The 11,609-nt window shown below is 51.0% G+C and overlaps 1 protein-coding gene across 1 annotated transcript; it reads right to left on the reverse strand.

Annotated features, from left to right (window-relative positions):
- Window positions 1-8,046: 8,046 nt before the first annotated feature.
- LOC135289192 (zinc finger protein 570-like) lies at window positions 8,047-11,042 on the reverse strand. Its single transcript, XM_064402625.1, has 2 exons — window positions 11,010-11,042; window positions 8,047-8,634 (listed from the first exon to the last, which is right to left on the reverse strand). The coding sequence occupies exons 1-2, from the start codon at window positions 11,040-11,042 to the stop codon at window positions 8,047-8,049; spliced, it is 621 nt and encodes a 206-aa protein (XP_064258695.1).
- Between the last annotated feature and the right edge of the window lie 567 nt (window positions 11,043-11,609).

The following is an 11,609-nucleotide window of genomic DNA, read 5'->3' on the forward strand; positions in this document are numbered from 1 at the left end:
ACCGTGGTGTCCTTGGACCCGCATTGTCACAACTGACCCATGGCTCCATGAGGGTCCGTAATGTGACTGTGGTCGCTGTCAGAGGCAGGATGAGATTGATGTCCCGAGACACCTTGGGATGCTCGTAATGCCCGTGTGGGGCCAGGGCCAGGTTAGGCCTTGGTTTGTGGTGGGACTTCTCAGGTGGGAGGGGTGAGAACCTTGTAGAGAGCCAGGGAGATGGGGACCCCGATTTGTGACAACTGTGGAAGCTCCCTTCAAGATTCCACCTTTTGGGCCCACGGGAGAGGGAAGAGGGGTAGGACAGGGAGAACCGCATGAACTGGGGATTGAAGTGTTAACTGATGGTTGTTTTCTCCATTCCCACCTTGAATTTAAAATGGCTTTAACTTGGTGAACCCAGAAAATTATCTTAGAAAGGGAGGAGTCCCCTGACCGTCCTAATTCTGCCAACTTTGCAATGACTACATCCCAAAAATCGGCCTCATACAATTGGTCAGTGGTAACCTCCAGTAAGTGAGAAAACAACCAAACAATTAACTTTCTTAATTCCCACTTTTTAACATGAACATCCCCACCTGCAAGGATTCCCTCAACTTGGATAAACACTGTTTTCTGGATCCCAGAAAGCCTCGCACCCATGGCTTATGATGTTAAGAGAGAGAACCAACACCCACCACCCTTGGGAAAAATGAAAAGGAAAAGGCAGAAAAACCCACACCGTCCCCTGTTGAAAAAGACAGTGGCTGCGCAGCACAGAAAAAGAGGCAAAGGTGCTAAGTTAAAAAGACCTGGCTCAAAGTTAACTAAAGGAGCTCAGGATGCCCCCACCCTTCAACAATTAAAAGGATCTGGGGTAGAGAGACAGGGGAACAAGAAGAAGGTGAGAAGGGGAGAGGAGACCACTTACCGTCAGGCGCAGAATTCTACGTCGCTTCGACTCGGGCCCCATCTCAGGAAAAATCCAGTGTTCGATGAACAAAAGACCAAAGGTGGTGGTTCCTGTCAGGGGAAGACTCCTCGGGTGCAGGAGCTGCCTCCCTGAGCCTCTGGGAGTGTCACCCACCAGAGATGGGTCTGCTCCTACTGGAGGAAGCTTCACGGCCAGGTGGTCTCAAGAGGTCACTCCCACAGCAGGTCCAGATGGAGATCTACAGGAGCCCAGAGTCCACTTTCCACAGGGTCCGGTGATGACCTCAGGCCTCACTTTGGGTGCCAAACTATGGTCACGTGATGGAGAAGGAAGACTCGTTCACCAGATGATGATCTACAAGTCTCGTCTTTATTCCCGAATCGCCAATTATTATACACCTTTTAATTAGCTCATGCATAGTGCAAAATCCCAGCTCACCATTGGCTAATTAGTTATCAGCTATCTACGTGCTGTTTTGGTGTAACTATCACTACTTTCCCAAGCTGTCCCGCTCCACCACCTGTCTCTGTGCATTTCTTCATCTGTGGGCCAAGGACACAGTTTAATTGGAATGGCAACTCCCCTCATTCTCTATCTCGGTCAAATTAATCTCGCTGTGACCTTTAGCTCGGAGCCAGCTTGTTACAAAGCTCTCAACATTTGCCCCGTTTTCTTTTTGGACCAGAAGTGTTGTTTTCCAAGCCCTTTCCATCATCTGACTCACCATTCTTTGTACGCAATTAAGCAAGCATGGTAATACAAGCATTAGCAATACTATCACACCTAATATCCCTATAGCATACATGATCATTACTCTCAGCCAAGGGCCCAGTCCCAGGCTCTTTAACCACCCTTCTAATCCCAATCCATCATCCTCCTTCAGGGCGTGTAGCCCTTTCTGGAGCTCTTTAATTTTCGCGTGTATTGATACAGAATGATCCCATAAATTCATACAACACATACCCTCAAATTCCTCACAACCATGGCCTTGAGCTAATAATAAGAAATCGATTGCTGCTCTATTCTGCAATACTGCATGATTTACACTTTGTACATCTTGAGACAGCATGTCCAATACCTGGGAGGTGGCGTTCAGTTCGTCTTTGGCCCAGCAGCCTAATTGCTTGGCCAAATTCATGGCCTTATTAGCTGCCCCTCCAGGTAAAAGTGTGGCTACTACTACCTGTTTCAGCTCGCTCCAGAATGCGGGTTGCCCTATATTCTCGCAATTAAACTCATGCAGACTTTGGCGCTGTCGTGTAGTGTTATGGCTCCACTGCATAAGGAGGGTTATATTAGGGTGAAATATTGTGAGTTTCCCTAAATAACAAGGCCCTCCTTGAGGCTTTACAGGAATTCCGTTCCAGGCCCGATCCCCACAGATCAGAAATATTCCTGGTGGTAATGCCTTAGACACTGTAATGCCACCGCCCTTACATTGACTATACAATTGGGCATGTACCATCGACGGCGGAAGGTGGGAATCTAAGTTTGCCCAGTGTTTTCTATGCCTATTAAGGCCCCCAGAATCCTCTGGTTCAAAGCTGAGCCATCCCCCCGTGTTTTTTCCCAAGCTGGCATTGGCACTGCCAAATAGATCAAGCTCCTCAGGTGGGGAAGCTAACATTTTATTCAGAGCCAGAATAATTCGGCACTGCCAGCATCCATCTTGATGACTGGGTGTTATCCCCGGGTTTGTACTGCAAAGGCCCTTCTGTATTAGAGTCTGATTAATAAGGGTGTTATTATTAATGTAGCTCCTAAACTCTGCTACTTTCCATACCGGGAGTCCAGCTAAGCAGGTTCTGAACGGGTTACGCACCCCACCAAGACTTAAACATATGGAGCTTTGCTTGGTCTTATTGGCAATGGTCACCCAAACATTGTCACGAGGTGTGTTATACTGAGTGAACCCCAATACACACGACAACAGCCCTATGAACACGGCAGTCCTCATTTTCCTTTCCTGCCCTTTTTCCTGCCTTCTTTTAATTTGGCAGTCCCTCTGGAGCGAAGAGAACAGGACTTAAGTTGCTTGATGCAGTCGTCTAGTGCCTCCTCAACCCAACAGTCCTTTTTAATCGGTCCAACAATGGATGTCTGTGTGAGGGGCACAAGCTTTCGACAGCGCAAAGCTATTATGTGAGTACGCGCTTGCTTTTCTACTCGCTCACACAAGGTCTTAAGTTGCCAAGTAACATATGCCAAGATAATTTGCTCCAGGGCTTCATATAAGTCTAACGATCCTCTCAAATCAAGCCCTGTGAAATCCCTTAGTGCTCGCTGCCACGAGTTCTGCAAGTTTCAGGAGACTCGGCAGCTTGGGCACCAGTTCTGCCGAATGGTCGATTGCTCCAACCAAAAGACCTTATTACAGCCTCCACAGTCTAGCGCGATCCATGCAGCGCATTTATTGTCCCCACAGTCCAAACATGGCTGTGATTGAGGAGCTTTTACTTCTACCGTAAGATCCTGACACCACTCGATCCAATCGTCAGGAAAATGAACGCAGGCACGTCGCGCGTCGTTAGAGTAGGGCTTGAGGCGCTGCAAATAGGGTCGCAATATCAGCGTCAGTTTGTTGTGCACCCTCTCTTTGTCCTCCGGTGACAAGGCCGTGACGGTCCTCAACATCTGGTACAGCTCGAGTCCACTTCGTGAAGGACAGTCCATTCAAAGCGACGATCTGGCCCATTTCGATTGATAGCTGGTAAAGTAAATGCAAACCTTTTTGTATCCTGCGGATGTAGGGCAATTGTGAAAAAACAGTCCTTTAAATCCAGTATCAATAATGGCCAACCCTGTGAAATCATGGCTGGGTTTGGCAGGCCAGGTTGTAAAGCTCCCATAGGTTCCATTTGGTCGTTGACCGCTGGCAAATCATGCAAAAGCCGATATTTCCCGGATTTCTTTTTAATAACAAAGATAGGAGTATTCCATGGACTGGTAGACAGTTTAAGATGTCCCTGTTTAAATTGTTCTTCCACCAATTGATGAGCATGCTCCAGACTTTCCCCTTTTAACGGCCACTGCTTAACCACCACAGGTGTATCAGTCCTCCATGTGAGTGGAATGGGGAAAGTCCAAGCAATGGCGATTACCCCAAAGGGTGTTCGTTGGTCAACACCACCCCTAACTGGGCCAAAATGTCCCGGCCAATAAGGCATTGTACCGTTGGTGGCAAAGTGACCACCGAAAAAACCGTGGTAAGCCGCTGTCCATCCACTCTCACTTGCAAAGGTGGCGTTTTACTGGCCAAGGTGAGGCCCCCTACTCCAGTCAAGGTGTCTGCAGAAGGGTAGAGTGGCCACTGATGAGGCCAATTCTCCGGGTTAATTACACTGGAATCAGCTCCAGTGTCCAGCAGTCCCATAAGGACAATAGTCCGTCCCTGAAACTGTAATTCCACCTTTTTCCGAGGTCTGTCCCCCAAGTTCATAGTTAGCAAGGTGATTCCCGTAGATCCAAACCCTGCGTCTGCTTGTGTCCTCCTTTCACGTGGAGAGATGCCAGTAGTAAGTTGTGGCAGTGGTACCAATTGTGCAATGCGCTGGCCTTTTGCAATAGTAACCGGGGGAAAAGGAGTATGTACCATCACCAGGATCTCCCCCGTATAATCAGCATCGATAACCCCTGGTAGCACAAATAGTCCCATCATTGTGACAGACGAGCGTCCCAGCAACAAGGCACCAACAGATTTGTTTTGAATTTGTAATGGTCCGTGAACTCCTGTAGGTATCTTGTGCGGCTGGGTGGTTAAAATAGAAACGTCTACTGCTGCTGCCAGGTCCAGGCCAAGGCTCCCTGCTGTGGCTGGCTGGAGACTGCAGGGGGTGCTGACATCATGGCGGCAATTTGTGTCTGGGCGCGGCCACGCCTCGCGCTCCTCAATCCGTTTCCCGAGCGGCGGCGACAGGCATTTGTATTATGAGTATCCGAGCGGCAATGTTGGCACCAGGCACCTGTAGCCTGACAATCTCGGCGAAAATGACCATTTCCGCCACATCTGTAGCAGTGAGCTGAGCTCTTTTTTGATGCCGAGGCTTGGAGGGGTGCAAGAGCGGCTAAGACCTGATTCCGTGAGGCTTGAGCTGTCTCTTTTACTGCCTCTTGTAACCCTACACCAATCTGCTTAAGAGCATCCACTAAAAAAACTTGAGAGCCAGTGGGCAGCAATGCTGTCCTTTCTAAAGCCTCCTCAATAGTCCAATTAGCCCCCAATGTGCTTAGCAGCCTCTGAGTGGCTGGATTACTGTTCTGCAATGCACATTGCTTTAAAAGGGCGCCTTTCATATATTCCGGCACTGCCGCTCTGTCTATAGCCCCCGCAGCTCTATCGATGAACGACCCAAAAGGCTCATCTCTCCCTTGTTTAATACCCATGTAGGCTGGTACCCCTCCCGGTTCTTTCACGCGATCCATAGCGGCTCTTACGAGTCGCATAGCCTCCCTAGTCTTATCCGCGCCTACGAGAAGCTGGGCTTCCGTGCGGGAAAATGCACCATGGCCCATTAATTCATCGATCGTAATGCCATGCAGGGGGTCCCCGGGAGGACGCTGTACCCCCACGCAGTCATTAACAAGGGCTTGCCAATGAGCATTAAACAGCAACTGCTGGTGCTGGGTGAGAATTAGCCTAACAAGTCCTTTCATGTCATTTACTGTTAACAAGGACATGTTAAAGATATAATCTAACATCTGCCGTGCCGGCTCGCTCTTAAAACCAAACTGGCTAACCGTCGACCGCAGTTGTGACAAAAGTTACCAGTCTAAAGGGGTATATTCAGCCTGATCCTGGGTATGCTGGCCTTGGGCATCATAAACTGGTGTATAAACTACCGGGCAGGCAAGGGTTACAGCATCGAGCATATCGGCATCACCTTTCCCCATCGCCTCACGAGCAAGGGCAGCCCATGCCTCCCGCCTTTGCCTGGCCACCTCCTCCGCCACGGCAGCCCGCATCCGAGGAACAGCTCTCGGGACGGCTGTCGGCGTGCCGGCGAGGGGGGTTTGTTGTGGGTTTCGAATTGCCGGCGCGGGGGGGCGAGGCTCCCTGCGCAACGGGGGGGATTCCAGCCGTAGCTGCTCGAGCTCAGAATCAGAGCTACAACATTCCTCTACAAGAGGCGGTGCCGATGGAGGGCAGTCGCCTGAGCCGGCTGTCTCGGCTGCCTCATCTGAGCTGCCTGCGACCTCTGGCTCCTTAAGCAAGATAACCTTTGACACCGAAGGCGCCAGCGGCTGCCTTCTTTTCAGCAACAAATTGCAGCAACTCATTATGCACAACTCTCCAAAGTTTCCCTAATTTCTTAGCTGTTTTATCACCCTCCAAAATATGCTCATACAAGAGATCCCCGAGCTTACGCCACTCGGTCAGCTCATGGACCGTATGGGGGTTGAAAAACAACCCTCTAGCGTACCTGTAATCTAACAACCCAGGTAAATCCTTTTTCAAGTCTATCCCCTTAATCTGCCTTTTACGCAGAAAACTAGTAAAAAGATCATATGCTGCTTGCCTATCCATATCTAATCAGCGCTGTTGCAAGGCTCGCAGGCTCCGGAAGCACGTAGGCTGGGACTATCTATATAGCTCCCAGGGCCGTGAACTCGCAGTGGTTCGTTTGCCGTCCCACCCCTTGCTTCAGAGGGACCCGCTCCTACTTCTCCGATCCGTGGCAGCCGTGTCCGTCCGTAGTCGTCTTACGGGTCGACGTCGGGGTCAGCCATTTGATGGAGAAGGAAGACTCGTTCACCAGATGATGATCTACAAGTCTCGTCTTTATTCCCGAATCGCCAATTATTATACACCTTTTAATTAGCTCATGCATAGTGCAAAATCCCAGCTCACCATTGGCTAATTAGTTATCAGCTATCTACGTGCTGTTTTGGTGTAACTATCACTACTTTCCCAAGCTGTCCCGCTCCACCACCTGTCTCTGTGCATTTCTTCATCCGTGGGCCAAGGACACAGTTTAATTGGAATGGCAACTCCCCTCATTCTCTATCTCGGTCAAATTAATCTCGCTGTGACCTTTAGCTCGGAGCCAGCTTGTTACAAAGCTCTCAACAGTCACATGCATCCAAAAGCCCTCCTTGAGGGCTGCCCCAGGCTAGCTTTTAAGCATGTGAGCAACAGCGAGGTGGGGGGGCACTGTCCTCGCTTGTGCTTGCAAGGATAGAGCCTTAGGCACGAATGCCTTGAAAGACCATGAGCCAATGCCGACGAAAGCGAAGAAAGCGGGCTCCGACTTCTGGTGAAACAGGGTTTATTGGGAGGAGCAGGGAGATGAAAAGTCCAGGGAGTCCAGAAGCCGAAGACAGTGGGAAAAGGGCTTACAGTAACTTATAAAGAGGGGTGGCAACAGGGGTGGAGTCTGCCCTCCAACCCAGAGGAGCAGGAGGGAGTGGAAAAGGAAAGAAGGACACTGCTATGGGATCAATGGGGAATGACTAGGGGAAGGGCCCCAGCTGCTGAACCAATCACTTGGTGCCCAGAAGAGAAGCTTCTAGATAGAGAGGATGGGTTGTCGAGTGACAGACAAGGCACCAGGGTGCGACAAAACAAAGGATACAATGTTAACTGGGGTAATAGGGGAGGGGACAGGGAGACTGACAAGGATTGTAGGGGAGGAGACAACCTGGGTAGAACCATTACACAACCACAGGGGCGAATGGAACAAACCAACTTACAATATACAACTTAGCATAACTAAGAACCTGAAAAACACAACACAACAGTAAACAATCTCCATATTGCATTCTACTTTAGCACAACACAGGCACTGCACGAGAGGTAAGAATTATGTTTTCCTTCTCTGCTTGTCTCACAGCTTCAAACATTCACATGTTCAAAAGGCATGTGAATACCACACTCGGGGAGAGAGAGAGAGTCCCTTTCCTGCCCCTGGCAATGACCTGAGGTGGAAGCGAATGTGATGACAGGGCCATGGCCAGACCCTCATGTTCTTCAATCCCACACCATGTCATTGGCAGGGGCAGGAAAATGAACAGGTGTCTTCCCACCATGGGTCACAGGGCTCTTTCCGATATGGGTCCTCCAATGGGGGAAGAAGCTGGAGCAGTTCATGAAGCTCTTCCTGCAGCTGGGGCACTGGCAGGACATCCCTTACTGGTCACTCCTGGCTGGTCAAGTCAGAGCTCTGGGTGAAGCTCTTCCCACATGTGGGGTACTCGTAGGGCCTCTCCCCGGTGTGGATGCACTGGTGCCTGACAAGGGTAACGTTCAGCTTGAAGCTCTTCCTGCAGTCAGGGCAGTGGAAGGGCCTCTCATGTGTGTGAATCCGTACATGCAGGCGGAGATTGGAGGTGGCCTGAAACCTCTTCCCACATGTGGGGCACTCGCAGGGCCTCTCCCTGGAGTGGATGAGCTGGTGCCTGACGAGGTGGGAGTTGCACTTGAAGCCCTTCCCGCTATTAGGGCAGCAGAAGGACCTCTCCTCTGAGTGAATCCGCTGGTGCAGGAGGAGACTGGAGCTGCTCTGAAACCTCTTCTGGCACTCAGGACACTCATAGGGCCTCTCCCCAGTGTGGATGCATTGGTGGGTGACAAGGGTGAATCTGCAGCTGAACCCCTTCCCACACTCCCCACATTTGTGCGGCCATTCCCCGGTGTGGATCCTCTGGTGGCGGATCAGGGTGCTGCTCTGCCTGATCCTCTTCCCACACTCCAAGAACTTGTGGGGCTTATCCCCATCATGAAGCTGCTCATGGACCACCAGCTCTGAGTTCTGGCTGAAGCTCTGTCCACCTTCCTGGCTCAGGGTGGATCTTTCCTTTTCAGAGTACCCTGGGCTGGGTTTGCAGCCCCTCCTCCTGTGGGATCTCTGGGGCTTTTCTTCCCTGTTGTATTCCTGTGCTCTGGAGCCACTCAAAATGGCCTCTGCTACTAAGTTGTGCCATGGGGCTTTGTCCTCCCTGCTCTCCATCCTCAGGTCTTTGTCTGGGGGAGGAAGGACAAGAAGAGGATGGGATTTGCCTTCGTGCCAGAGGGAAGGGGAAGGAGATCCCCCCAGTTCATCCCTGGCAGGACAGCATTGGCAGCGGTGTTGTCCTGCAGCCAGGGACCATGCTGGGCTGGGAGATGGAGCAAAGGAAAGGGGGAAAGGGGCAGTGACTTTCTCTTCACCTCCCTGGGTGTCCCAGGGCATCTTCGTCTTCCTCACAGCCTCTTCCTCCATCTGGGAAAGATTTTGGGATGGGAAATTCTGTTTTGGGAAGAAAACAAGAGATGAGTGCATTGAGTTTTGTACTGGTTTGAAGGCAAACCAGGGGGAGATTCTAAGCCGGAATTACAATTAATTAAGAAAATTAAGATCAAGGCAATGATACACAAGCACTGGCTTAAACTGACAAAGTCAAGATATAACCTGACACCCTGTTAGTCAGGGTGGTGGTAGTAGTCCCATTAAATGATGACTGCAGGCCTGTTACAGTGATGAGCATGATTCTGTGGAAGCACTGCTCCTGTACAAGGTCTCAAGGACAGAGATAGGTACAGCAGCTCTCCCATAGTTAAGTGGATGGAAGTGCTACCACCTTGTGGACAGAGAGAGATACTGCAGATCCAACCAACTAAGGTGGGTGGCAGTGCTGCCGCCCTTGTGGACAGAGAGAGGTACTGCAGATCACTCTGGCTGATGTGGACAGCAGTGCTGCCACCTTGTGGACACAGAGAGGTACTGCAGATCCAACCAACTAAGGCGGGTGGTAGTGCTGCCCCCTTTGGGACAGAGTGAGGTACTACAGCTCCCCCTAAAAGAGGTGGGTGGCAATGCTGCCGCTTTGTGGGCACAGAGAGGTACTGCCGCTCTCCCTTAGTTAAGTGGATGGCAGTGATGCCATCTTCTGGACAGAGAGAGGTACTGCAGATCCAACCAAGTTGGGCAGCAGTCCTGCCGCCTTGTGGACAGAGAGTGGTCCTGCAGCTCACCCTGGCTGATATAAACGGCAGGGCTGCCACTTTGTGGACAGAGAGAGGTACTGCAGCTCACCATGGCTGATGTGGACAGCAGTGTTGCCACAATGTGGAACGAGGGGCACTGCAAATCTAACCAACTATGGTGGGTGGCAGTGCTCCCCCTTGTGGACAGAGAGAGGTACTGCAGCTCCCCCTAAAACAGGTGGCAGTGCTGCCCCCTGGTGGACAGAGAGAGGTACTGCAGCTCACTCTGGATGAGGTGGACAGCAGTACTGCCACCTTGTGGATAGAGAGAGGTACTGCAGCTCCCCCTTAAAGAGGTGGGTGGCAGTGCTGATGCCTTGTGGACAGAGACAGGTACTGCAGCTCCCCATAAAAGTGGTGGGTGGCAGTGCAGCCGCCTTGTAGAGAGAGAGGTCCTGCAGCACCCCCTTCAAAAGGTTGGGGGCAGTGCTGCTGCCTTATGGACACAGAGAGCTACTGCAGCTCCTCCTAAAAGAGGTGGGTGGCAGTGCTGCCACCTTGTGGACAGAGAGATGTTCTGCAGCTCCCCCTTAAACAGGTGGGTGGCAATGCTGCTGCCTTGTGGAGAGCGAGACGTACTGCAGCTCACTCTGGCTGATATGGACAGCAGGGCTGCCACCTTGAGGACACAGAGAGGTACTGCAGATCCAACCAACCATGCTTGGCAGAAGTGCTGCCACCGTGTGGACAGAGTGAGGTACTGCCGCTCCCCTAAAAGAGGTGGGAGGCAGTGCTGCTGCCTTGTAGACAGAAAGTGGTCCTGCAGCTCACTCTGGCTGATGTGGACAGCAGTGCTGCCACCTTGTGGACACAGAGAGGTACTGCAGTTCCCCCTAAAAGACATGGGTTGCAGTGCTGCCGCCTTGTGGACAGAGAGAGTTAATTCAGCTTACCGTGGCTTATATGGACAGCAGTGTTGCCACAATGTGGAACGAGGGGCACTGCAAATCTAACCAACTAAGGTGGGCGGCAGTGCTGCTGCCTGGTGGACAGAGACAGGTATTGCAGATCCAACCAACCATGCTGGGCAGAAGTGCTGCCACCTTGTGGACAGAGAGAGGTACTGCAGCTCCCCCTTCAAAAGGTTGGGTGCAGTGCAGCCCCTTCTGGACAGAGAGAGTTAATTCAGCTTACCGTGGCTGATGTGGACAGCAGTGCTGCCACCATGTGGAACGAGAGGTACTGCAGATCTAACCAAGGTGAGTGGCAGTGCTCCCCCTTGTGGACAGGGAGAGGTACTCAAAAATGGGGAAAATCAACACAAAAAGGGAGGAAATCTCCCCAAAAACCCCAAAGATCTGGAGCACAAATGAGTCTGGGGAGAAATCCCCCAAAATCAGCCAAACATGGGGAAAATCAACACAAAAATGGGAAAATCAACACAATTATGAGATCAGGACCCTAAAATTCCCCAAAAACCCAAAGAGGCGGAACACAAACGAGTCTGCATTTGGGACAAAGAACCAAAAATGGGGGAAATCTGCCCAAAAATTGGAAAAATCAACCAGGAAATGGGAAAAATGAACCCAAAAGTGGGAAAAATGGACCCAAAAGCGGGAAAAATCAGCCCAAAAATGGACTCAGGACCCCAAAAACCCCAAAAACCCCCAAATCCACTCCAAAATCAGCCCCAAAACCCTGATCAGGTGGATCACAAACGAGTGTGGGGCTGAAACAGCCAAAACTGGGAAAATTCACCCAAAATTTGGCAAATTCACCCAAAACTGGGAAAAA

This window comes from Passer domesticus, chromosome W (assembly GCF_036417665.1).
Source record: "Passer domesticus isolate bPasDom1 chromosome W, bPasDom1.hap1, whole genome shotgun sequence".
In the NCBI taxonomy this organism is placed as follows: Eukaryota; Metazoa; Chordata; class Aves; order Passeriformes; family Passeridae; genus Passer; species Passer domesticus.

Coding starts and splice junctions, on each gene's coding strand:
- LOC135289192 (XM_064402625.1), bottom strand. CDS start 11,042: ATGGTGGCAGCACTGCTGTCCACATCAGCCACG. Junction 8,635..11,009: donor TGCTGTCCACATCAGCCACG/GTAAGCTGAATT, acceptor GTCCATGAGCAG/CTTCATGATGGGGATAAGCC.